The sequence below is a fragment of the Trematomus bernacchii genome, unplaced genomic scaffold (assembly GCF_902827165.1).
Source record: "Trematomus bernacchii unplaced genomic scaffold, fTreBer1.1, whole genome shotgun sequence".
Classification (NCBI taxonomy): domain Eukaryota; kingdom Metazoa; phylum Chordata; class Actinopteri; order Perciformes; family Nototheniidae; genus Trematomus; species Trematomus bernacchii.
This window is the reverse complement of record NW_022987409.1, coordinates 2,363,860-2,390,624: the sequence shown is the minus strand read 5'-3', so window position 1 is coordinate 2,390,624 and position 26,765 is coordinate 2,363,860. Positions and strand designations below refer to the sequence as shown.

At 38.2% G+C, this 26,765-nt stretch overlaps 3 protein-coding genes across 4 annotated transcripts; all 3 read left to right on the top strand.

Annotated features, from left to right (window-relative positions):
* The first annotated feature begins 118 nt into the window (after positions 1-118).
* Positions 119-5,180, top strand: yif1a (Yip1 interacting factor homolog A (S. cerevisiae)). Its single transcript, XM_034137187.1, has 9 exons — positions 119-204; positions 609-660; positions 1,180-1,424; positions 2,204-2,308; positions 3,139-3,217; positions 3,306-3,363; positions 3,450-3,605; positions 3,848-3,941; positions 4,450-5,180. The coding sequence occupies exons 2-9, from the start codon at positions 630-632 to the stop codon at positions 4,600-4,602; spliced, it is 921 nt and encodes a 306-aa protein (XP_033993078.1). The 5' UTR covers positions 119-204; positions 609-629; the 3' UTR covers positions 4,603-5,180.
* Positions 5,181-5,615: 435 nt separating this feature from the next.
* si:ch211-145o7.3 (forkhead box protein N2) lies at positions 5,616-10,611 on the top strand. Of its 2 annotated transcripts, none has more exons than XM_034137345.1 (5): positions 5,616-5,730; positions 6,699-7,351; positions 8,252-8,373; positions 9,344-9,399; positions 10,256-10,611. In XM_034137345.1, the coding sequence occupies exons 2-5, from the start codon at positions 6,716-6,718 to the stop codon at positions 10,609-10,611; spliced, it is 1,170 nt and encodes a 389-aa protein (XP_033993236.1). In that variant the 5' UTR covers positions 5,616-5,730; positions 6,699-6,715. The 2 variants fall into 2 exon arrangements, with proteins under 2 accessions (XP_033993236.1, XP_033993245.1); XM_034137354.1 differs by having other exon boundaries at positions 5,621-5,730; positions 6,702-7,351.
* A 2,680-nt stretch (positions 10,612-13,291) lies between these two features.
* Positions 13,292-26,482, top strand: atl3 (atlastin 3). Its single transcript, XM_034137334.1, has 14 exons — positions 13,292-13,418; positions 16,242-16,464; positions 18,033-18,167; positions 18,709-18,813; positions 18,897-18,947; positions 19,289-19,345; positions 19,440-19,532; positions 19,636-19,774; positions 20,215-20,342; positions 20,426-20,482; positions 20,572-20,643; positions 22,507-22,698; positions 23,245-23,484; positions 24,274-26,482. The coding sequence occupies exons 2-14, from the start codon at positions 16,261-16,263 to the stop codon at positions 24,334-24,336; spliced, it is 1,536 nt and encodes a 511-aa protein (XP_033993225.1). The 5' UTR covers positions 13,292-13,418; positions 16,242-16,260; the 3' UTR covers positions 24,337-26,482.
* The last annotated feature ends 283 nt before the right edge of the window (positions 26,483-26,765 follow it).

Here is a 26,765-nt window from a genome sequence, read left to right as displayed (position 1 = left end):
AATGGGAAAGAAAATAGTAAGATAAAAAATGATTTACACAAGGAAGTCTTAGCAGTACCTGCTGTGTGTATTTGAACAGCTGTGTACTTGTATACTTACATGGTTGTCTGCCACGCAGGCACACTGAATTCAACCAACCGCAGTGGATGGGTGGGATCAGTCCGGTTGTAGCCACGTAGCTAGCTAACAACGTTAGCTGTGCAGGTAAGCTGGGCTCTTCTGCTCCTTATTTACTTAATAATCGTAAACATTATCCATCAGTCACGCAGTGTGTACCTTTAAAATACTGATGTTATATGTGTATTCCAACTGGGCGGCTTCATCGAGTGTTGGTTGAAAATATGATGTTGTTAACTTAGCTTGCCTGGCTATGTAGCTAGCAGTAACTGTTAGCATTAACTGTTAGCTACCGTTGAATAAGTTTACACGTACTGTTAGGTTAGCTGTTGGTATTAGCGTGAGCAAAGCTAACATCTTACTTGTATCATGTATTGAATTAAATGTGTTTAATGTAAGCTGTGGTATAACATCACAGTGCTTCTCTAAGATGGCAAAAATGACTTAAATTAGCTGAGATGTAGCTAATGTGTGAATGTTTTTATTTTAAGCTAACGTCAGCAAACGTCAACATGGACTTGCCACAACAGGGGTACCGAGCAAGTAAGTGGAACCTTCATGAATCACCGTATTACTAAGAGTTAACGTTTTTGTGAAAAATTTGACAAATATCCGTCCATGGTTTCTACTTCCTATTTTCTTACCAACTACAGCTAGACACACTGAGCTTAAGTTAATCTCTTCCTGCTTTAGGTGTATTATAGTCCACCTTAATTGATCTACGTGGTTTGGAAAATATATTAGAAAGACCAGTCCAATGCATTACAATTCAAGTATCACAATGACAGCCTCTAAAACTGTACATTTAGTTGAATGACCAATAGGATAAAACAATAGGTACACAAACCACAACTTTTTGAATAGGATTTGTTGCAGGAGCTTCTCTCATTATCTTGCTCATCACTCATATTCATCTATTGATATATATGACAAATTAAATGATTTAAGTTCAGGTTATAGTTGATATTGTGGATAATAAGCTGGTAAATACATGAATATCACCAAGGTTTGATGCTTATTAAATACCCTCTTTGTAATCCGTTGTGTTTTTCCTTTCCACAGCTAAACCGAGAGCTCGTGCAGCCCCCCCCACAGCAGACTCTGTGCTGTTTGATGACACCAGCTCTGCAGCACCAGCAATGAACAGTCAAGGATACTACACTCCTGGGTACAATATGGCAGGACCCCAAAATGACATGCAAGGGGGCGCTGGGCCGAACAACATGTTTGCTGACCCAATGGCCAACGCTGCAATGATGTACGGCTCCTCTTTAGCAAACACAGGAAAAGATATGGTGAACAAGGAGGTGAGGAAAACAAGGATATTCATTTCTACTTTTATGGGGGTTTTAACCCAGTAACCTATAAATAAGGTAAAGTCCTAGATTTGATAAATAATAGACTTCGACCACAAAAATATATCTTGGGTGATTCAATCTCAAGTTGACAGTTTTAATACAGGTGTAGATGAACCACAAATACACAATGTGATAAAATAATAGGTCTAAACGGGTGCAAAGTCAACGTTTTCCTCCATAAAGGTGTTCTTGTGCCATTTTATTTAATTTATGTCCAAAAAGGTAACAAGTTGGTCAATTAAAGTTATTCAACATAGAATCACATTGATGTGTACTTTCATTTACACGGTTGAACCGCTCGAATCAATTGTCCAAAAATGACAACACTATTAATATAAGTGCAGCCTCGTCTTTATTTGCAGCTGTGCAGAAATACTGGGTTTAAACATAATTACTAAGGGGAGTCATTGTAAGTGGACAGGTCTTTCAATAAAGCAGACACATTTCTGGTTTGCCTTTTAATAAAGAGAAACCGTCTGTGAATTAACTCACCGAAGAAAAAGGGTAGGTCCTCACAAAGTAAATGTATTGCATGTGGAAAGCAGTTTCATTAAACTGATGTGGATCTGCCGGATTAGTAACTCTACATAGACTGGGTGTTGCACAGTGCTAAGGGCGGTCAAAGGCTCCTTTTTAAAGAATACCATGACTCAACTGTATTTATTAACTTTGGCAGACTTTCACTCTTCATCTGCTAAGTTAATGTTTGCCCTTCCTTTGCCTTTCAGATCAGCAAGTTCATGTCTGTGAACAAGCTGAAATACTTCTTTGCCGTTGACACCAGATATGTGTTGAAGAAACTTATGATCCTCATGTTCCCCTACACACATCAGGTAATCACAGCCATTCAGACTTTGTCCTACAGCATTCAGGACAACACAAAACATTTAATATTGTACATAACTGCTTGATAATTTTGCCTGGTATCATATTTACACCCACATATCTCATTGAAACCATGCAAACAAGATAATCAGCCACTTAATCACCACTCCAGCTTCATTTATACATCATGATGGCGTGATTGTCAGGGTGGGAAAGTGCACGAAGCTCAGTTAGTTCCCACACACTTGAACTTATTGAGATTGTTAATCAAGTCCCAGGCCCAAACAATCTGTGCCCTGATAATGACCGAACTACACAGACCTCGTAAGGCAAGGGTGACAAAAGGCCATACATATACGTACACATATGTACAGACAAGAATAATTACCATAATCATTTAAAATATAACAGACAAAGATGGCTCAAGTCAAATTATATCTAAAAATGGCCATAACACATACTTGTGTATCATGTGAACTGTTAATATAAAATAAAAAATGTGACATATCTATTTCCAGTTTCCCTTCTTATCTTCTTCTTCATTATTTGGTTTTAGATGTCTATTCTTTTTAAGATGCCATATTTTCTTTCAAGAGCATATTTTAAGTGCTATGTAATAGTCTGTATTAACTTAATGTGTGCTTTTATCGATCTTCTAGGACTGCTGTTAGCCCTAATTTATCATTGAGCTTTAATCTTGTTTGAATTAACTTCCATAAAGTTATTCTCTAGTTTCCATTTGATTGTTTAATACAAACAAAGTTTTTCCATCTTGTAGACCCTTCAGATTAAAGAGCTTTACTGACGACAGCCTCTTCTGTATTTGTGTTCTTGTTAGGATTGGGAAGTGCGTTACCATCGGGACACGCCACTGCCTCCACGACAGGATGTGAACGCACCAGATCTCTACATACCAAGTACGTTTTCTATAAATACAAAAAATATCAGTGACAGAGGATTTTCTGATGCCTGTATAGTGCATTAACTGTACTTTTTGTCTTTTAGCGATGGCTTTCATTACCTACATTTTACTTGCTGGAATGGCCCTCGGCATTCAAAAACGGTAAGTTATTTTTCCATATTTCATTTTCTTTATGACTTGCAGTAAATATGTATTTAAAGTTTAATAAGGATTGTCTCTGTGTGAAGGTTCAGTCCCGAGGTTCTTGGTCTGTGTGCCAGCACCGCCCTCGTGTGGGTCATCATCGAGGTGTTGGTGATGCTGTTGAGTTTGTACCTGCTGACGGTGCACAGCGACCTGTCAACATTTGATCTCATCGCCTACAGTGGATACAAATATGTCGGGTAAATATTGTGTTATATTTAAGATGCTTATGATTATATTTTACAAAGCAAGTAAGTGTAAGGGTTAGATTTTTACCAAAGCTCCAACTTATTGTGTAATAAAACCAAACTGCTTAACTGCTACATTAAAGATGAGTTTATTCAAAGTCAGCTCAGTTGTTAAAAATGTACCTTTGTAAATAACGCATTCAAAATGCTTCATGAATTCATATTAAATAACTTTTGTTATGCTTCTCCTCTAGGATGATCTTCACAGTGTTGTGTGGCTTACTGTTTGGCAGCGATGGTTACTATGTGGCCCTTGCCTGGTCCTCTTGTGCCCTTATGTTCTTCCTTGTAAGTATTAACTATATTTACAAATCTTAAATGAAGAAGGTTTTTTTCCTAATCAGAAAACAAAATACATTTGAATACTTTCAGCTTATTACTTTAAACTGAACATGCATGTTAAAGCGTTTACCAAATCCTGTGTATCTGGTTTTGATGATCAAAATATTAAATATACTAATGTGTTAAAGATACACTGTGATGACTCATTGTTTAGCATTTTTATAAAATCATAATCTTTTTGATGCCTAACAGTGTAAGTTAGCTTGTTACAGCAGCTCAGGAATAAAAAAAACAAAGGGAAAAAAGTTTAAAATAACAATAAAACAAGATAAGAAACAAGACAAAAATACGAATACAATATATAAAACATTAACACAGCTTTATACATATTCAAACTGTAAACAACTTTAAACCTTTACAGATATGACATATACCTGTTTACAGTAGACCTGGTCCATGGTTAATAATGGATGATACCTGAAGTGTAGCCTTAAATATTTTTCTGTCTTCGCAGGTTCGATCTCTGAAAATGAAGATCATTCCCTCCACGGACTCCATGGGAACCGGATCAAGTGCCAAACCTCAATTCCGTCTTTACATCACTGTAGTGATTGCAGTGTTTCAGCCCATCATTATATATTGGTTAACCTCTCACTTGGTCAGGTGACCGTGAAGCATTTCTTCACCTGAAATCCAAGTGTATTGGACCCAAAACATTTGGTTGTTGAGTGTTTGTACTCCTGCCTTTATACACTCTTTTGTTGGTAAACTCAAAACAAATGTAGATGGTGTTGAACTGCAGTGTGTGTTGAGCTTGTCAGATAAACATGTTGATTAATGAAAAGGCTTCATTGATTTAACCACAAAGTGTGACACAGAAAATGTCTCAGTGAAAGTTGTTTTTCTCCATGAGTGTACAGTAACTCTGACAAATGCTTATTTTTGGCCATCTAACTTTGAAAACAAGGGCTTTCATTGTGAGATGTGTTTAATCTCAACTCAAATTCAGTTCTAATTCCCTTTTATAAAATGTCCCATGACATGATTTACAGTATTTTCATGCAACAATAAACTCACCCCACAGACATAAAACTCACATTGCACACATGAGTCAAGTACCATTTTCTGGTATGGTAATGTTGCTGCTTTATCTCTCTTGTAAGTCCTGAATTTTATTTAAATACATTTGAAAAAGCATGACAATGTTTGGATTTTTGTAGAAAAAAATAAATATATTAAGCTTTGTGTATTCGATTTGAAAAGTTTCTAAAGCTAGTTCTGTATTTGTTGCATCTGTTGTATTCATGTTCAAATGAATGTCTTTGGGTTTTGTGCTGACAAAACAAAGACATCTAAAAACATCCCATTGGACTTTGAGGAACTGGAATGAACAGATTAGGGCAACATGTGAATTATTTCTGTTGTGAGAAGAACTTCGGACTTCATCTACAAATGTACATTTTCACTGTTTTCTGACATTGTATAGACCAAACCGTTTATGTAAAAAACAATAATCGGAAGAATGTAAACGATCAATAGGTGTTGCTCCTGCTGCATTATGACCACTTGATGGTGGTGGACGTGAGTTGCGGGAGCGCGCACGGCAACGCGCACAGTGCAAAGCGTCCTTTCGGTTTCCATGGAGACCCCAGACGGCAACAGAACAAGGAGGGAGAGTGTCCGACTCCGAGTCCAGTTTTAAACACCACGACTTCACCTTTAACTCTTCAAAGGCTTTCTTTTTTTAAACATTCAAGGAGAAGTGTTCTGCCAGGGTCATCGTTATTGAAAATTGGTGAGTAACTAGTTAATAATATGCATTTTGAACCAGGTAACATCACCTGAGGGGGAAAAGGCGGCTTTCTTGTCTATATGAAACTTTATATTGTTCCGCCATTTGCCTCCTGAACTGCATTGTAGAGCCATGTGGCTGGCATCACATACAACCCTTCAGAGCATTATAATTTAGATTGTACATGCCAACAATGGTATAATTATTGTGTTAAACACACTAAATCAACGTTAGCGTACTTTGAATTAGAGTAACAATTACTTTCTAATAGACTTGCACCTGTTCACCGGACAGGTTTTGTGCCTATAAGACAAAGGTACCTGACCGTGAGAGTGTTAGAAGATTATGCACTAAGTGGACTTTGCACGTTTAGAGGATGCTCATCAGAGGGGAACCGATAGCTAACATTTAACTGAAACATTTTTCCAGCATTTTTCCATCAGTTTTGTTGGACCTTGCTGAATTATTGTTTTTGTTTTGAAAGGTCATTTTTTGGGTTTGGTGAAAGTCAAATGCTTTGTAAAGCCTTAATGATTTGTAATGTTGGCTTTATTAATAAATTGGGCTGGAGTTGACGTGAATCCTTAATGCAAAGTTGCTTACTTTTAGATAAATAATGAATGGATTTAAGTACATATCAGAGTACAACTAGTAGGACTAATAGTAGTCCTAGTAGTAGTAGTAGTCGTGGTCATAGGAAGCAAATATTCATTTAGTTTGGTCCTTATTGACTATTTAACAGTTTGTACAAACTGTGAAGTCCACTGAGACAAATGTAACATTTGTGATATTGGGCTATATAAATAAACATTGATTGATTGATTGATTACCCGAAAGGCAAAAGGCAAGAGATGTTTATAGAAAAAACATTAGGGATACTGAATAAGATACAAGTGCAGCTATTAGAGCCAACTTTTCATGAAAACAATTTTCCAGCAGTAACTGGGATTCATTTCTCTCGTTTCTTCCAGCAGCTGAATGATTCTGGATGTTTTCTCCTGGGAGAGAGATGGAGAATAGCTCTCACTTGCTGTCGCCCTCGTCACCATGTACTTCTACTTTTGGAGGGTCCCTGCTTTTCTCGTCCTCACCGCAGCAGACCGGCTGCTCTAATGGTCGTCTTTCCCTCCCACTTTCACCGATTTCTTTCCCCCCGTCCCCTTCCTCACTTTCTCCAGCAACAGCAGAGTCTTTCCACTCTTTCTCGCCTCTTTCACACTGCACAGCGTCTCAGGGCCTTGAAGGACAAAACATACAGTGCTTCAGCACAGCGACTGTCCCTGACCAGGACGACCTGACCTGCCTCAACTGGCTGCATCAGAGGGGCAACCTGCTCCCACTGCAGCCCCTTCCCAAAATCACAACGCTGCCTCAGCTTGAGTCCTTCACACCTACCCAACCTCTTTCTCCTGCCATGTCCAAACCACCATACTCCTTCAGTAGTCTGATTTTCATGGCGATAGAAGACTCACTTGACAAGAGGCTTCCAGTTAAGGACATTTACGATTGGATAGTGAACAATTTCCCCTACTACAGGACGGCCACCGGAGGCTGGAGGAACTCTGTCAGACACAACCTGTCGCTGAGCAAGAGCTTCCGTCGCATTCAGAGGGACAAGAGCCAGGTGGGGATATGAAGCAGGATACTATGCAATATATACAGTGAGGGCAAACAAAAGTAATTCAAACTAAGTTCAACTTACCACACAAAAACAAGGGGGCGTATACAATACTAGAGAAAAATTATGACAGATAACATTACATTTCATTTAGTGTGTCAGTGATGTACAATAAGTGCAATCAACAATGAGGATACAAAACAGCAAAAATCCTGGAAGTACATTAGCTTAAAATAAGCCAAACCGTTTTAGTAAAACAGTACAAGGATCCAAACAATAAAGACATGTAAATACAATGGATGCAAAGAACAAAAGCATGTCTACAGGTTTTAAGAATGAATTCAATAGTGATTACTGGTTCTGCGAGCCTAATCTCTTTAGGCAGGGGACCTGATCAAAAAAGCAGGTCACCATTAGATTCAGGTCAGAGGATCTAAGACTGAAAACGGGTTCATATGAGGTCAACATTTACAGTATGTAGCCATTGGGTTAGATCAGTAAATTCTTACAATTCCCAAACCATCAGGGAGTCAATATTGAGAAGCCAGGATTGGCATGCTGAGCTGCTGCATCCTGAACCAGCTGGAGGCATAAGAGTGACTTTTGTTTAAGGCCAGAAAGGAGGGAGTTACAGTAGTCAAGTCTTGAGAGGATAACATCATGAATGACTTTATTCAGATATGTCTTATGAGGTCTTGTGTTTACAGCATTAGGAGCAACCAAAATGTCCTTGAACAACACTTTGAAGCCAGATGTGCTGATCTGTAGTCGAGTCAGCAACTAAACTGCCCTTTTCTATCATTTCTATGATGTTCTCCACATGTGTTGAGGTTGTTTTGGTCAGCGTCTTTGCATGGGCTGCAGCAGTTTGAATGTTTCAAATGTGTTTTTCTATGTTTGATTCAGTCAGTGGGGAAGGGGTCGCTGTGGTGTGTGTGTCCAGAGTACCGGCCGGCGCTCCTCGAGGTGCTGAGGAAGACCCACAGTTATCACAGCACCAACATCAATCTGTTAAACAAGCCTGCATTGTGAGTACATAATCACAGAGTTTGTACAACAATCATTATTTTTCATTCTGAGTTTTAAAAAAAACATCTTTAGTTCCACAAATTCAAAGCTAATAAAACTCTATTAAAGGTGGGGTAGGTAAGTTTGAGAAACCGGCTCCAGATACACTTTTTGTTATATTCCATGGAATGCTCTTAACATCCCGATAGCAATGAATATCTTAAGTGCTTTGACAAAAAATACATAAAAAAATGTCATCTGTGGAAGCCGTAATACTGTAAAAAGCACGACCAATCATTTTAGCCGGCCCGGCTAAAATAACTGGATGGCCTACCTGCCTGTCAGCCTTCCATCTGTGCACAAACTTATCTCGTGCCCTCATTGGTCATGTGCGCGTTCGTGTGTGTTGGAGGAGGGAGGAAGTGGCAGATTTTTTCCGGCTGTGTATTTTCAAATTCTAGCGATCTCGAGCTGGTTTCTCCAAAATTACCTACCCCACCTTTAAGTATAGTATATAGTATTCAATACATCAAATGCAACCAGCTTCATGCACCTGTGGTACATTTAGGTAAGCGTCGTAACTTTACTAAGTATTGGATTTGTTCAGTTTTTTGTTTTTTTTAAATTATTTGATGAAAAAATATATTCTTCGATTTCGCAAATCTACGAATTGTTCTGTTCTCACATTTATTAATTTTTTTATAGAATATCTTGAGATTTTTTGGGCTATACAATTGACGAAAAATTGAATTTCGAGACTTAAAAGTTGCAATCTTTCACTCTTTTTTGTTTTAAAGATATTTTGTTAGATTTAACAATTGGAGGGAAAATCATAAGATAAGAACCCCAAAACATTACTTCAGTGATATTGTTTTTAATGACATGACTCGAGATGTTTCATCTTAATTTCACATTTGAATGACTCTTTACTGCAAACAAACAAAAACAAACACATGTAGTTGTCTAACTTTCTCTCCGTGTTGTGTGCAGGCTGGAGGGAGCAGAGTTTGGGGTTCCTGCAGTGTGCGACTCTATGGAAATGTCAGGTCAGTGGAGAGGACACTCACAGCAGGCTCATGTCTCTTAATTAGCCCTAAACTTACATATTTAACCTTCTATGAATTTGTATTCTTCTGCAATGTTTCTTGAATGCAGGAACATCTCTCTGAGACACTTTTATTACATGCAGCTTTTCTCCCTCTCTGAAGAATTCACAGCATGCAACATTGTTCCTGTGTTTGTGTTACGTTGTCATGGCAACAACCTTTTATTACCTTAGCAACCCATCAATAGCTTAGTTTCCTTTATGTGCCCCCCGTTTTTATTTCCTAGCCTATGTGCTATATGGGCCAACGTACCCACTGAAGAGTCTGACTAGTGTTTGTTTGACCAGGAAAAGGATTTTTCTAATGAATGGACAGTTCACCAAAAATTTGAAATACATATTTTTCCTCTTAACTACAGCATAGCCGTCCTAAAAGTAAAGATAGTTTTTATAGCGTTAGTTGATTTTAGCTTCACATTTTGACACAGTTTGACTAGCGGTAATGTTCTGAGTTGCCAGATCTCACAAGAGTGTGTTACTGAGGCAGACTAACAGACAAGTATGTCTCGAACAAATGTAATTTCTTCTGATTTGTTCATCTGAAAATGTAATTTTATTGGGTTCAAAATTTACTTTGATTTTGTGGCGAAAAGGTTGTTTATAATCTGTTAAATATTTTCCATTGGAGGTAATGGACTCCACCAGATCAGTCTCCTAAAGGGTGTGCGGCCGATACAAAAAGTGACACAGAAACAGGAAATGTATTCTCTGTGTGGCTTCTGTTTTCTATAACGTCTGGCTGTAGTGCTTCTTTCTGACTCATATTCTGCTTCATGCATTGTTTTTCATTCATGCAGATCCTCTCTCTCACGCCCTTCTCCTCTCCTCGCCATCAACCCAAATCATGGCCGCTGATAACACACCTTTCTCTGAAAACCCACCGTGCCCTTTGACCCCGGATCACGAGGAGCTCGTCACCATGGAGTCGGTTGAATACCATCAGCAGGGCGATGTCAGCGAGGACATGGAGAAGGACCCCCTGTCAGACAGCGGTTACATCGAGTTACATTACTACGAGTCTCACCAGTACCAGTACCTGGTGCTGCCCGGCGACACAGAGCTGGACCTGGAGACCGTGGAGATCCTCCAGCTGGACGCAGAGGCCCAGGAGGCTGCTGGGTCGCTGCTGGACCTGGCAGGCGGGGTTTATTAATCAAAAATCCCTTTTAACAGTCAGAGCTGATGCTTAAATCCATCGTAAACTCCAACAAAGCAACATAAATTGAGATTAATGTTTTAGAATCTTAATCGATAATGGATGGAGTGATGATGTTAGGAATATCACTTCTTCTTCCTGAGACGTTGACACTGCCCTTATTCTTGATTTTTAGTTAGATACAAAATATAGATCCACCTTTTGTTGGACTAACAAGACTAATGAATCACATGACTTTAGTTCAGGCACTTATGATGCAAAAGCTAAATTGACCACCATACAATGAAAACCTGGACAAATACTTGAGAGTGTAATCCTCAATGGAAAAGGCCGGACAAAGATATACTCAGAGGTTTTAAAACTGAGGGGCAAGTATTAATAGAGTTGGATCTTCGTTACAAAAAGATTTTAGCTTTTCAGCTGTGTTTCCACATTATGTTCATTCTCAGGGGTGTAATGGAAAAACTGTTTCTGGATTAAGATGTTTTCCATGTTAGGGTACAATTTTTATAGCCTTAAAACCTGAAGAAGAAAATACTAAAATAGCTATTGACTCACATCCACACTGTTGCCTTTTCAATATGAATAAGTCTTTCCAACCAGTTTTTCTCCAAATCATTCAAATAGTGGCCATCTTTTCTTTATTATGTCTTTATAGAGGTTACTTTTTGAGGGAAAAACATTTAGACAAATGTATTTGAAATATCTTTTACTTTAACTCTGTTACTGTATTGTATTCTGAAAATACTGCCTTTTACTAGTTGAGTGAAACACTTAATTTATAATGTAGCTGCAATTGTAGATTGAGCTCCAAAAATGGGAAAGCACTACTCAATTACAATTATAAGTACTTCCAATTTTCTTTCTATGTATTTCTTTACACCTATTGTCATTTTTCATATCATTTGTGCTTGAGTTTTATTTACATTATGTAATGTTACAGAATGACTTTTAATTTTCTGTGAATTTTAAAAACTAGATATGATCTTGTATGTTAAGCAAAATGTTCTTCAATCAGGAATTCTTTGATTGGAAATTTGAGTTATGAATGCAAAACGAACCCACTGCCATTTAAAATGCTTTACATTTCAGTGTACACGGAAATTCTGTTTGTTAATGTTCAAAAGTTTCAGATTTTGTAATCTAACAAATACAATCTATCCTGCTGTTAAGTGAATCAAAACGGCCTATTTTTCTGTTCATTTAGGTGCCTTTACAGTGTGTAACCATCAGTGCTGTAATGTAACTGTACATTTACTCAACACTCTACTTAAGTAAAACGGTAGGTACTTGTTCTTTAATTGAGTATTTTCACATCATGTCACTTTATGCTTTTACTCCACTACATTTTGTGGACAAATGTAATTTTTAGTCCACTACATTTGTTTTACATATTTAGTTACTAGTTACTTTGCAAATGTAATATATGATATACATTATAATATAGTATTATAGGTTAAGCTAGTGCATCAAGTATTTCAAATAAACTCCACCAAGTGCAAAATGTAAGTGATGAACACATAAATGCACCAATAATTGTAATAAAATGATTAAAAAATATATGTTGCCTAAATGGCCATTTTGCATAACGAGGAATTTTGCGTTTGGACTTTAAAGCATGTGTTAATGCTTATACTGTTTAACACTGTAGTAGTGCTACTTTTAAATAATCTGAGTACTTACAGTAGTTGATAGACGTGTGGGTGCTGCATCTTAGTGGTGTTATTGTCTATTGTCGTGTTCTTTTATTCCAGGAAAGACAAACAACTTCTAAATTCAACTATTTATTAAAAGAGAGCAAAATATATATCACTTGGCCAAGGACTCATCTCATAAGCACAATAAGCAAATAATGTAATAATAAGAATCAGTCTTGAAATGTTATATAAAAATAGACTCCACACTATAAAAATTAAACCATTAGAGGGCGTAACAATCCCACACACTGGACACAGTTTGCTAAACATGAACATGTTATGCCCATCCCTCAAACAAAATCATGTTGCTAAGCTACAATGTCAATATTTTAGATATGATTTGTATACACGCAAAACACTCGTGGGCAACGACGCTGAAGTTGGCTTCCGATTCAGAGCTTCCGATTCGGCAGTTAAGGGGAAAGTTAAGGGACATTTCTTAACGGAAAAATCTCCCTTTTTTGTATTTTCACAAATAGAATAAAGGTTTCACAAATCTCAAACTGTGTTATAAAGAATCTTTAGACCCTCTGGGATAATCCAGTCCAGATTTGATGAGTCTAGGTATAGTGGTTTTAGATCAGGACCTGGTCTAATGTGGTCTAGATGCGAAAGAAGCACTGAAATCTCCCTTTTTTTAATTTTCACAAATATAATTAAGGTTTCACAAATCTAAAACTGTGTTATAAAGAATGTTTAGACTCTCTGGGATAATCCAGTCCAAATAAATCGGCTATGCAGCGATTTAAGAGGTTCAAACACGGAGGATTGTTCGCTCAGCGCTGTAAATTATATTTCCCTTAACTTTCCCCTTAACTGCCGAATCGGAAGCCAACTTCAGCGTCGTGGTAGTTACGTATTCCGCATCTAACAGTAGGGCCGGGCACATTGGGTAACGTAGTTCTTAGACAAACGTAAGCAGAAGCAGGAAATCCCATAAAGACTTCATTTCCCAGACGACGTTGCGCAGGCTGAACGCGGAAGTGTGTGAGTTCACGGTGGAAAAAAGTTATCATAGTTGTTTTCATGCCATACAGTTTTAAAAGTCACGCTTCTGCCGTTCCTCGACTCTTGATATTGTGTTGAAGCCGTTTGAAGACACCAAAGGTAACATTACAACATAAACCTGCAGCTAAAGCGAGTAGATACGTTTTATATAAACTAACTTACACCTTTAAAATGTGCTACAACGCTTGTTTTTGGAACACTCGTTTCTTCCAACAGCTTACAACGGATACGCATTAGCATTTTAATGTTTTTATCTGAGTACACACTGACACACAGACTATTAGCCACAGCCGATAAGTAGGGAAAAGATTGTCTACAGGCATGTGCTTCAACTAGTTAGCTAGTTGTTGAGCTATAATAAATTCATAAACGGTTAATAGTTGTTAATAGCCTAGCCACATTGACAATTGAAGTCCTGCCAGGTTAGTTAGCCAACATCGATGTAACCCTTAAGTAGCAGTTGCTAAGATTATGCACGGGTAATTATAGACAGTACTGTACAGTTAAGCTTGTTTAATGTGGTGTTTGCTCACAAGACAGAGCAGGCAAGAGGTATTATCTGTCCATGACCAAGAGTAGAAATCTTTCAAAAGTAAGCTGTTCACACAAAAACGAATGTGGAAAAAAACAATACATTAATCAATGATGGCAGCATCCATTACTAAAAGGCATTAAGGGCCTATTCCTTATAGGTCCCTTTCCTGACACTGTCCAACTTCACTTAAATATGCAATTTGGATGAAAACCCCACCCAAAGGTGTTTACTCATAAATAAGGTTTACCTGTGCCTTTTGAAAAATCTGACTTGCACTATTCCTCCCATCAGACACAATATACAAAATATTACAAAATATGGTTTGGTGTTATTAAGGCTGCAGACTTTTCTTTCTGCATTGCAACACAATCCCCACTGAGAAATTCCTGGCATGCTGCTGCCGACTGCCACACCTTTTTGGGGCGTTTAGTGAAGAGAGGAGAGAACTCAAAGATATTGTGTATTTTTATTGTAACCGCAGAGAACTCCTATAAAAGCACCTCCCTTTCTTAGTCATCATGGGAGAGAGGACGTCCTCTTCACAGAGCAACAACAATGCAGTCCATTGAAGCAGATAACATGAGCAGTCAGTGTGCTGTGCAGCATGGTGAATCCACTGGCTGGAGGCAAAGCAGCATGACACCCATAAGAGCATCCCACAGTCGCCTTCACACAGAGCTAAATATTGTGTCTGCTGGAAGGATTAGTGCATGTCTGATTTTTCAAAAGGCACAGGCAAATGTTATTTATGAGTAAACAGCTTTGGGTGGGGTTAGGGTTGCAAAATTCCGGGAATTTTCAAAGATGGAAACTTTCCACGGGAATAAACGGGAATTTATGGGAATAAACTGGGAATTTTCTAAATTGAAGGTTGGCTCTTCATAGGGAACTGAAATATAGTTGGGGAAAGTATATTTTAGCATAATCTTGACTAAAACAAACAGATGCCATTCAAGTACACATGAATATCAATGCCATAGCACACTGCTTACTGCATGGCTATTGAGACCACACCCCCTACAGGCACTGTGCATTCCTCCATCACATGCACAGATGATTTCGAGAAGACTGGATCACACTTTTGAGCCCAAAGCACAAGACAAATGAAGCCACATCTTTCATTTAACATTTTGAATGGGACTTTGTGGGGATTTTTGGATGGGTGGTGCATTTTTGTTCATTTTTTAATGAGTGGGGTTAGGGGGGATGAGTCATATTTAACTCAACATTCCTGTTTTCGTTCTTCAATTAAACAAATAATTGTTCAATAAAATAATTAAAACTTGTTCTGTTCTACTTAAAATTGAAGCTCATATTTGAGTGATGCTGGAAAGACAGTCAGCAAAGTGACCTTAAAGCAATGCATGTTGTCAGTGTTTTCTTTATCTATCCCAATTAATATCATGATCACGATATTCAACTATGTTATTGTTTATTGCATTCTTTCTTCATAAGCTTGCAAAATATAAATAACTAAGGCCCCATTTACACGGGAACGCAAACGAAACGCAAACGAACCGAATTCGATATCAAAAAAGTCTTCCGTTCACATGGATACGGCTCAATAAACGTGTCCCTTCACATGAGACCGCTCGACCCGCTCGCTGGTGACGCTGTAGTACATATGCCGGGCCAGTAAGTGGCGCTGTACTTCCGCCACAAAATACACCAAAAGCAGCGAAGAAGACCCCCGAGCATGGTTGCCATGGTTGCCTGGTTGCCCTTCTGTTTATTCTCCGCGGTGGATTTAGCAACATGTAGTTCATGTAGTTCTCCATGTCCACTTGTTGCTGATGGTTGTGGTAGAGGAGCTGTAGATGTTGCACTAACATCTGTAGCATGGTCAGTAGCAGTAGCTACTGACCATGCTACAGCAGTGAGCAGCAGAGGTGGGGCTATGGCTTCATCGCTATCAGGAAAATGATCGTATAGGACGTACACACGGAGCCGGTTGGCACCCCAGAGCGTTCCCTCCGCAGATCTACCCACCTTGGGACCCGTTATCGTTTTAGGGGTCCGTTTCCGCGGTTCCGTTACGGCCTCGTGTGAACGAACGGGCTATACGAAAGAGAAAAGTAGCAGATACAACCCGTTTCGTTCCCGTGTAAACAGCACATCAGTCAACTGGCAGAAAATGTATCAGCAACTTCTTTTATTTTTTCATTTATCAAAATATGGCAACATTTGCTGTCCTCTCGAACCGAGTGTGAGGATTAGCTTTTGTATGCTTTATGTCATTGTACATTTAAATACTTTTGCTTTTTAAGACAAGATGATCACAATTCATAAAAAACAGACATTTAAATCAATAATAAAAATAGTCTTTAATTGCAGCCCTGAATTCTGTACTAATATCAACCTGCTGTTTCTGTGTGTGATATTCACAGGAACCAGTACCTCTGAAAGATGGGAACTAAAGCAGGCCCAGTTCAGGTCGTCACCGTGTGTAAGGAGGAGCACTCCTTCGCTCTGGACACCGAGGCTTTGGCTCGGATTCTGCTGGCTCCGGAGGTCCGAGACAAGAATGTGGTGGTGCTGTCTGTGGCCGGAGCCTTCAGGAAGGGAAAGAGCTTCCTGCTGGACTTCATGCTCCGCTATATGTACAGAAGTGTGAGTTACACTGTAAAATTATTGTCTCACTTCTCCAGATTTAATATCTTACTACTCATTCTGCTGGCAGTACTCAGAAATCATAATCAATTCCTAATCCCATTTGTGCCAGCAACTCAAACGTGTTTCCATTAGAGGTGTTCTCTGTGCCCAAGCACACATTTGCAGAAATGTTCAAACTGTTCAGCTCAGTTTTCCTATCATACTTTAGTCATTGGGCACACGTGACTACTGATTGTTTCTACATATATTTTTAGAAACTTACACCTTATGAAAAACATTTAATAAATACAAACATAGCACTTGACTTACTTTGAATGTTTTTAAAAGTAGAATTTTTCAACTGATCTTTACATTTTCAAATGTGTATCTTGCCTATGGCTTTTACAGAATTCCTGACTTAATACCAATAACACCAAATGTGTAATTTCTACTTCATATAGTCTTATGTGAACTAATGAGCGCTGATGATACTGACAGGTTCGTCCTCTTGTGTTGAGGGTGTGATACCATAAGGTTGGATTGTCATATTTAAAGCCCAGCCCTGCTGTAACATGTGAACTAACTAGTTTACTGAGCAGGATCTTTGGAGAATTTACTCATCACCAGGAGTGGAGTCTGTGTGAATGCCTTCAGCTTTCTTTTGGTACATTTTTAATAAACGTACCCAATGCCTGACGTTACAAAATGATGTGCTCATAGATTATGTAACTTTATTACCGTTGCTGTGGTGCCCCCATCAGGCCAACGTTATGATCTGTACCCAGCGCAAATTCAAAAGAAAGCCTAACTGGGGAGATGACTATCATTTGTTAAATATGAGCAGAGTAAGGTCTAGTACTTTTTAATGTTCTAAATTTATGCAGAACATCGGACATTTCTATTAACAGTTCAGGGTAAAATGCCTGTAGCAGCAGCTGCTGCATTCCTCAGGAAAATTGCTACTTCATTACTAATATATATTACAGGCTGGTTTAATAAATGGTTTCATATATTTTGAATAAGCCCGAAAGTTTATGCACAGACAGAGAAGCACAAGTTCCCCCCTGCCTGATCTTAAAAGTGTAAACTCCAAGATGTCAACCTGTCTTTATGACAAAATATCTTGCTGCAAAAAACACCAGATTTGCCGGGAATTCTAATATTGTGGTCTCCTGCCCAAGGACTAATTCATTGAAAAAACTTTTATTTACAGAACCATAACAAAAAGGGATCATTACATCGTTAATATCTGACTAAGTAAAAAATCAGAGGCAATTATTGGCTGGCAAGTGACAGGCTGCATGGTAGCAGGTATCATTCTTGATAGTTTTTAATATCCATGATTTGCTTGATATAAGTTGTATTATGTTCATTCTTTTTAAACATCACCTTCATATAGATCTTGCATAGTATTTAAGGTCTTTATTTGTGCAGTGTTGATCGGCTTTCAATTGCAGAATAATTTATTTCGATGGATGAAAAAAGCAATAAATAAATGGGTGTGTAAATCAGCGGTGGACGCTAGGAGAATTAGTTGATTGCTGAGCTTCAGGTGATCAGGAAATGTGTCATTTGTATTTCTGCAGGCTGAGGCAAACTGGCTGGGAGATGATGATGAGACGCTGACTGGATTTTCTTGGAGAGGAGGTTCAGAGCCAGAGACAACAGGCATCCAGATGTGGAGCGAGGTTTTCCCCATCACAAAGAGCGATGGAACAGAGGTACCTTTCACTTTTTAAATATATAAACCCTACGTGTTTTGGGATGGGATACATGGAACTGTAAGCTACAGTCAAATCAAGAAATTTAGTTTTGACAATTTAGGTAATTTCTATAAAAGGTCTTCTACTTTCATTATTACATTTTTCTTTTTAAGTTTCCTCAACATTCATCCAATATTATTCTTTTTTTCACCCTTTCATCCCTTATTTCTTTAACCACCCTTTCTGAATTGTTAGTCTGACTTGCATGTTTGTTAAGCAGAAAAAAAAAGATATCTGAACTACAGAAAATAAGTTAACAACGAAAAACAAAAACATATTATTTGCTATTTCCCCCTCCGGGTTTGTGATTTTTGAATAATAAAAATAATAGTTATATTAAACTGCTTATTTTTTAATTTGTTTTTAATATAAAGAAAATAATACACTTAACAACATTTCAAAGGCTAGATTTCAAACAGTTTCTTCAGTATTTTTTATATTTAAGTGTAGGGTGTTTAAACTCCATCTCAGTGTTAATGCTGCGTTGTGTCTCCTGTAGGTGGCGGTAGTGCTGATGGACACTCAAGGAGCCTTCGATAACCAGTCCACTGTGAAGGACTGTGCCACCATCTTTGCCCTCAGCACCATGACCAGCTCCGTACAGGTGGTGGATTCAATCGGATTAACTCTGATTTTATATTTTCTCATTGCTCCTGTGGTGTCTGCTCACACAGTCTCTCTTTGCAGATCTACAACCTGTCCCAGAACATACAGGAGGACGATCTGCAGCAGCTACAGGTCCGTTTATATGGGAGCTGGAAATCGTTGAAAACATTTGGTTGTGCTTGAAATTGTAATTGTTACCGTTGTGTGTCTGTCATAACTTTAGTTAGGGTTGTATAAAACATCAAATGTAATGTGATAATAATCAGTATACCGTATATACAGAATGTACATTATATACAAATGTAGTGAACCTCCTTGCTTGCTTGAAAGTGTTTTGAAAAAAATAGTAAAATTAAGGAATTAAATACAACATACCTGCTTTGATGTGGATTGTTAACTTTTAACACACAGGCTAGGAATATATCAGTATTAACTCTGCTTAATTCATGCCCCCCCCCCCCCCCCCATCACAGCTGTTCACAGAGTATGGTCGTCTGGCCATGGATGAGTCCTTCCTGAAGCCCTTCCAGGTACAGAACCACAGGATGTGTGGATTTTGTTGCTCATGTAACCACTTCAAATGTTTTTTTCTTAAATGGAACTGCTTTGGTTTTATTCCTACAGTCTTTGATGTTCCTAATCAGGGACTGGAGCTTTCCATATGAATATATCTACGGGTTCAAAGGAGGCAAGCAGTTCCTGGATAAACGGTTACAGGTACCAATACTGTCCTGTGGATTCGTTAATAACAGTATACCAAAGACAATGTCTGATCTTAAATACTGATTTTGGGATTTCACCTTTCTTTTGATTTCTACAGGTGAATGAGACCCAGCACGAGGAGCTGCAGACAGTGAGGGATCACATCCATTCGTGCTTCACCAACATCTCCTGCTTCTTGTTACCCCACCCTGGACTGAAGGTGGCCACCAGCCCTGTTTTCGAAGGACAACTTAACGGTAAGAGCTGTCGTTGTTCACGCTAATCTACCTTTGGGGTTCATACGAAATCATTTCAGTTTGAAAATGTGTCATCTTAGCTGTTGTGTCCTTGAGGAATGCTTAATTCTTTATCATAATCTGGTGTTGTGTTCTCCTTGTGTTCACTCATCATTCACAGCTAGATAAATGCCTTTTTCTAGACATTAGCAAGAATTCAATAATCATGATTGTTTAATATGGACAGCTAGCAAAATCAACAAAGTGCCATTATACATTGAGGGTTTTATAAGTGTATTGTAAATGCCCTGAGAGTCTGGAAATCTTTAGTGAGGGTACTTTTAAAAGGGCTTGAAATGTACTCTTGAAAAGCGGTATGAAACATCTACTTGTTTAGGTTTTTAGCAGAATGCCCAATATACTGAATGCTGTCCTGAATTTTGGTTCATTTTATTTTTCAGCTGTGGCCCCGGAGTTCAAAGACGAGCTGAGGAGTTTGATCCCTAAACTGCTGCATCCTGACCGCCTGGCTGAGAAGGAAATAAATGGAAACAAAGTCACCTGCCGGGGCCTGCTGGAGTACTTTAAGGTAACATTTCCTCCATCTGAGTTTTCCTGCTAAACACAAATATGTTTTTTCATTTTAAAATGTTGTGTTTTCTGTCTTACCAGGCGTATATCAAGATTTACCAGGGAGAAGACCTACCACAGCCAAAGACTATGCTCATGGTATGTTGCAGGATTAACATACGTTTTAACATGTGCATGCTTTGTTTTAAGCTCAAATACATTTAACATGTGTCTGTTTGTCTCACCAGGCTACAGCAGAGGCTAATAACCTGGCTGCCGTGGCAACAGCCAAAGCTCAGTATACCAAGAGCATGGAGAGGGTAACGGTTTTTCTTTTATAATTACTTTTCAGTTTTAGTTTAGTTTCGGTTAGTTTTCTGAATGTGTTTGCTAGATTTAGCTTAGTTTCAGTTTTCCGGTCATAATGTGTCAGAAGTTTAAACTGTAAAATAAACACGGTAGGAAAGCTGTGTCTGAACGGCTTCGAAGTTTAAATCTCTTGATTTGGGATTCAACTTTCACTAGCACACTGAAGACTTGTCTGCTGCAGTTTCATCCCAACGAAAGCTGCCTAAAGAGGACCTGAGCCCAATGACTTGGTTAAATGGCATTTAATGAACTACAATATTTAAATCATGTTTTTGTTATTCAATTATTGAAGACTATTCTGCATGCTAAAAACAACAGGGCAAATCAATTGCGGCATCGCCTTCTCCTGGAAATATCGTTTCAGTTTTCTTAAAGTATATTGTAGCATTGAGTTTATTACAATATTTTCCTAACATACCAATATAGAAATATTTTCTTTTCTAATATTTTTTAACCCCAAGTTACTTGCATGTAAAAGACACTGAAATAACAATGCCTCTTCACTGTTTGTTTATCATTGTTTGTACTGCGTGTCCTAGATCAGTGTTTCTTAAATGGGGGTACGTTGGAGTACTGCAGGGGGTACGTGAGATTTATTTTATGTTAATGAAAAAAACAACATAAGTAATGCATTTAAACAAACTACTAATAGTATATTAACTACTTCATTCAAAGGTTTACAGTAATTCTGGATAATAAAATGGGAAAAATAAACGGGGTGCTCTCTTTTCCTCTCCCTCTCCTGACAGCCCGTCAGTCTCGTGCAGCTCGCTGAACCTGTAATAAGTGACCTGACAGCAAAGAATACATATATTCATAACTAGTTTAGCTAGTTCCAGAGTAGATAAACTAGCTAAGTGTGTTAGGTCTAACTCTTAGTGTATTTAATTTGGCTCCACTCAACGGTCCGTCACAGCGGCGGAGCTGTGATCATGCAGAGCTGCGTGTTCTCCGTCAGCAGCAGCTGATCTGATCTCTGATCTCTCTCTCGTGTCCGGTTAGACTTCACTCGCGTTTATGTCCAAATCTATCAGATCTAGCTAGTTCTAGCTAATGATATGACTGCCTGCTTATCAAAGGACACCTAAACAATAAGCGTTGCTTGGCAACGGCGTGTGGCCGAGAAAGTATAGCGCAGCATTATGCATATGTTTATATGAGGGGTCAAAATCCCATGCTCATAAAATGCTCATATTTTTTTTTCTCTTCATTCCCCACGCCCCAAAATAAATAAATATACCAATTTTAGGAAAAGTAAGGAAGTTTGAGCAGTGTGGGTTTTATATTAAGAGTTACACATATTTCAAAACGTGAAGTGTAATAACTGCAGTTTGCCTCCCTGTCAGAATGACAAAGATCCTCAGTGAAGCACAAGCCCATGTTTCTCACTAAATTGTAAGTACAACTTATTAAAAAGATCAGTTCAATGCAACTAATGTCGTCTTAGCGTTATTGCCATAGACTGTATATATAAAGGTTATTGCGTGATGTTAAAATTGGTTTGCCATGAATTTAGTGATGGATTGTAAACATTTAAAATGTAGCATTTAAGTGTTTCTCAGTTACAATGTTGTTTTAATAAATCAGACACTGATGGTGCAGCACTGTACTGTACCTCTTTATATAGGCATTTTTTCCTTAGCAAATAGTTTTTGCGCTGATCAGGGGGTACTTGGCTGAATTTTTTTTTCAAAGGGGGTACATTATTGAAAAGAGTTTGAGAACCACTGTCCTAGATCACCAGCAGAGCGGTATTTAACCCTGACTACAAACTCCTTTCTTAAGTCTCGGCTCTTTATGTTTTCCTCTCTAAGGTGTGTGGGGGGGACCTGGCCTACGTGGCTCCTGATTCTCTGAAGGAAAAGCACACCTTTAACCTGGCAGAAGCTATCCACAGCTTCTCCTCCACCAAGAAGATGGGCGGACAAGAGTTTTGTGACCGTTACCAGGAGCAGCTGGAAACGGAGCTGGAGGAAATGTGGCAGTCCCTCAGCAAGCACAACACGGTAAGAGACTATTCCAACAACATGAGATAACATTTGCATTTGTGCCTTTTGGTTATGAAAACAAACCTCTCAATCTTACACAACAGCACTAATGTTCTTCAATTATAAATAATAATAATCACTCATAACACCTTATTTTAAGAAACCAATAGTTCAATTATGCAAAAATAAGTACACATACTTTATTCCTTGTCACAACCATTCCTCATTGTAACCCATTTGACATTTATACATATTTTCTATGTGTGTCTCATTACCCTTGTTTTTTTTAAACATACTTACACCCCTAAATTCATTTGGGCTATTTGTATCTTTTCCAACAACACCTGAATACAGTCAGTAAGCAAATGTGCAGTTTTAAGATCAACTAGATCCAAACATTTTAAAGCAGTCAAGTTAATAAAAGTGGGATAGTTCTTTTGTAATGATAAAACAAGATTTTCACACCTAAAATGATTCTGATTGAAGTATCTTATTGTTGCCTGCATTGTTGTGTATGGCAGTGATAATATTTCTTAATCTTTGATTTTTCTCTTTGCCCTAAAGTCTAAGAACCTGTTCAGCGCCTTCCGGACGCCTGCAGTGCTCTTTGTGCTGGTGTGCCTCCTCTACGTGCTGTCGGGCATTCTGCTCTTCGTCGGCCTGGAGACCTTTGCACTGGTCTGTGACATCATTCTGGGCGTGGTCATGATGTCCATGCTGACGTGGGCCTTCATCCGCTACTCTGGTCGATACCACCAGGTGGGGGGGGCCATCGACCAGGCTGCAGGAGTCGTCCTGGAGCAGGTGAGAGTAACGGCACTGGTGTCCTTCAGACGGTTTAATATCAAAGTCCCTCTCTTCTGTCTCGTTTTCATCTGAGCCACGACACACACATTGATCGATACAATCACACTGTATGGTCTGATTTTAGTCTCTCTAGTAACTAAGCCCCACCCACATATTCTGTTGCAAATGGAAATGTATTTGACTGTGACAATTACATACATTTGTTATATTTCCTGTACAAAACTATTCATTTGTAGATGTATTTAATTAGATAACCGACACAATTTAAAAAGCATATGCTGGATCCACCACCAACTGAACACAAACAGAAAATGAAAGTACACAAGAGCCTCGGAGGCTGTTTAGGGTTCATACCCTCTTACGTACATGAAACCAGAAGTGGTTTGAGTTGATCGACTCTCTGACGGATGAGGCTTAGAGGTTTCAGTGAATTACCCACAACTAACAACAAAACAGAAGTCAGCGACTGATGGGAGAAACACACAGCATGACTTCCAGCGTGGGCAGGACTACTTTTAAAACCCCATTGAAAAGATTATAAATAATGTAACTTTTATAAAATTACTACATCAAATGAATGTTTCTGTTTAAATTAGTAACACATGTTTTAAACCAGGCAATAAGCTGTCAAGTCCTCAAAATATATATTTGTATGTGACTGATGGTGATTATTTGTTAACTGATCATAATTACATTTATTTAGCAATTTAGTAATAAAACAGTTACTCCTCAACACTGATGCCACACATGTAACTGTCCTCATTTGTTTCCCTTCTCTGTCTGCAGGCCACTGAGGTGTTGAACAAGTCGCGAGGTGCAGGTGCCACTGCACAGAAGAAATCCAGTTAGAGGACCTCTGGACCCTCGTAATCTGATGCAATGCTACGGGCACACAACACAAGCACACATTCAGCACTAAAGCCTTATCATGCCTCCCATTGGAACGAACATGCAGCTCAACCACACCGGCACCAACATGATGCCGATCCACCGGCATCTTTATTCAGACAAAGTCCAGGCTGATATAAAGGTGACTGGAGGCGGGGAGTTAAACCATCCCAACCCCCTCTTATTGACTCTACATGTCTTCAAATTGACACTGCCATCATTTTACAAGTTAACAATTGGTCTTAATAGACAAGTCTATGTTTACCTTATAAAACACTCACTTGGTTGTATATTGTTCAAACAGGGGTAGTCAGGGTGATTTTCAAACAAAGCTTCTGCAGTATATCTTAATACCGTTAAAACAAAAATGCTGGCTTTAAAGCTTATACATTTATACATATTTTCTTCGTGGCTATATTTTTTTACTTTGTGGCCTTAAACACATTCCATTCTGTTTGTAGATTTGCTTTATATTTGATATTAATGAGCATTTCTAGAAGAGTGAACTGTCACTACTTTGAAAGGAGAAGAGGATACGCACTTTATGCATAGTTTACTAGATTTTGAAAGCTGCATGTAATGGGATGTCAGCTGAATCTCAAGTGCTTTGCTGCTTATTTCTTGATGGGCATGTTACATTTTGTACATTTTGATACTCTATATTAGACTCTTCTAGCAAAATTATATATAGGAAATTCTATGCTGCAATATTTTCCAACTCCAAAGAAAATACATTATTGGAATAATAATAAAAGGTGGTGATTGCACAACTATGTAAAACTAGCCAAAGAGTAAATTATACTATATACTGTAGCACTACAATGAACTGTCACTCAAATATGGACAGTGTTAAACAAACTGGAACAAATAAAAAGAAGGATGTTTAAACAGACAGAAAGTAATCAGAAAGCACAGACCTCCACCAAGGCCAGATGTACTATCAATGTTCACAAAAGTAAAACATAATGCATGTCTCTGCCCCATTATTTAGACCGGCTCCAGAATTTAACAGATTATTCCTCGTCCCATACCACACCATTCCACCAGTTTTTGTGATCTTGCTAAAACAAACAAGAAAGGAAAACATAACCTCCTAATCAGCACTTAGACAGATGATGTCTGCTCATATCTGAAGTTTACAAAAATCCTTAACATGTAGCCATGCGTGTACCTCGGGAGATATTTCCTGATGTTACTTCTTTAATGTAGCCTCAGCTCCACAACACGCTCTGTGATCACTGTGATGCATTCTGCCAGTTGGTGATCTGGCTGCAGCTAAAAGGGACATTACAACTATTTCACAGCTACTCATCCTCTGAATAGTCTCTGGTAAACTCTCAAGTCAATCTTTGTCAATGATTTTATTGTTAAATGAATCATTGACAAATAATAAAACCACATCTCTTAAAAGTAAAATAATAGTTGTGTATATGTTTTTAGAGTCCTTTGTTTACCTGCAGTCATTTAACCAGCAGTTTCCGAAGAGCAGTCATACATCATGAAAGAGGTCGACAGTGGAATAATTAGCTTTTAGTGTTCCTTTGAAAGGCCAAGCAGGCAAATTCAGACAGATTCAACTATGCCCTACATCGTTGAATATAAGAGTCAGATTCTTTCAGCAACATTGGATTGGAAAAGTGGAATTAGAAGGATTAAATATTGTAAAATAGGTCTCTCTTAAATGCCTGAGAGCAAAAGAAGGATAATTTCATCTAAAATAAAAAGCATATTTCTCTTGCTCAAACACAAAATGTAAAAGATGATCATTACAAATGCTCTAATCTCAGTGATTACATACTGTAGCTCTTATGATCACTTGGCAAAAAAAGAAATGTGGAAATTGGAAGGATGATGATCTTTGACCATCATTTTGCACATTCCATTTCTGTCCCTCTCGACAACAGGAGGACACATGTTTCACAAGCACTTTCTATTTCACTTCCCTCCTCTTTGGTTATGTTTGCAGAACAGCTCATTCAAAAGGGGATAATGCATGCACTGTTACGGCTAATGTAATCATCTTGTGTGGGGTATGGTGGCCTTGACTTGAGAAATGCTGTTTTCTAAAGAATAAACAAAGCTTCAAACTGTTAATGCACCTTTTCAATCTGTTCCCTTCACTGTTTTTATTTTTGAAAAGTGGTCGTAAAATCTGTACATATTTTACCTTTTGGGCAGTTTCAGACGAGAAGCACTTTTTTATTGCAACAACACAGAATATTATTTCTGATTCCACATATATTTTACAAAACTTGACTTCTATTGATTTAATGTAAATCAGATTTTTCAGATTGCATTTTAATATCAGTCTTAGAAAATATTAAATCAGATTAGATTACAGTTTATAATAATTGATGATATATATGTGTTACAGTTGAATGAATGTAATA

What these genes read in the sequence shown, in the direction of transcription:
- yif1a (XM_034137187.1), top strand. Translation starts at nt 630, where the DNA reads ATGGACTTGCCACAACAGGGGTACCGAGCAA. An exon ending in AAGATATGGTGAACAAGGAG is followed by an intron (nt 1,425 to 2,203) that starts GTGAGGAAAACA and finishes TTTGCCTTTCAG; the next exon opens with ATCAGCAAGTTCATGTCTGT. An exon ending in GCCCTCGGCATTCAAAAACG is followed by an intron (nt 3,364 to 3,449) that starts GTAAGTTATTTT and finishes CTCTGTGTGAAG; the next exon opens with GTTCAGTCCCGAGGTTCTTG.
- si:ch211-145o7.3 (XM_034137345.1), top strand. Translation starts at nt 6,716, where the DNA reads ATGTTTTCTCCTGGGAGAGAGATGGAGAATAGCTCTCACTTGCTGTCG. An exon ending in TTCAGAGGGACAAGAGCCAG is followed by an intron (nt 7,352 to 8,251) that starts GTGGGGATATGA and finishes TGTTTGATTCAG; the next exon opens with TCAGTGGGGAAGGGGTCGCT. An exon ending in CGACTCTATGGAAATGTCAG is followed by an intron (nt 9,400 to 10,255) that starts GTCAGTGGAGAG and finishes TCATTCATGCAG; the next exon opens with ATCCTCTCTCTCACGCCCTT.
- atl3 (XM_034137334.1), top strand. Translation starts at nt 16,261, where the DNA reads ATGGGAACTAAAGCAGGCCCAGTTCAGGTCGTCACCGTGTGTAAGGAG. An exon ending in CAAAGAGCGATGGAACAGAG is followed by an intron (nt 18,168 to 18,708) that starts GTACCTTTCACT and finishes TGTCTCCTGTAG; the next exon opens with GTGGCGGTAGTGCTGATGGA. An exon ending in TTTCGAAGGACAACTTAACG is followed by an intron (nt 19,775 to 20,214) that starts GTAAGAGCTGTC and finishes TTTATTTTTCAG; the next exon opens with CTGTGGCCCCGGAGTTCAAA.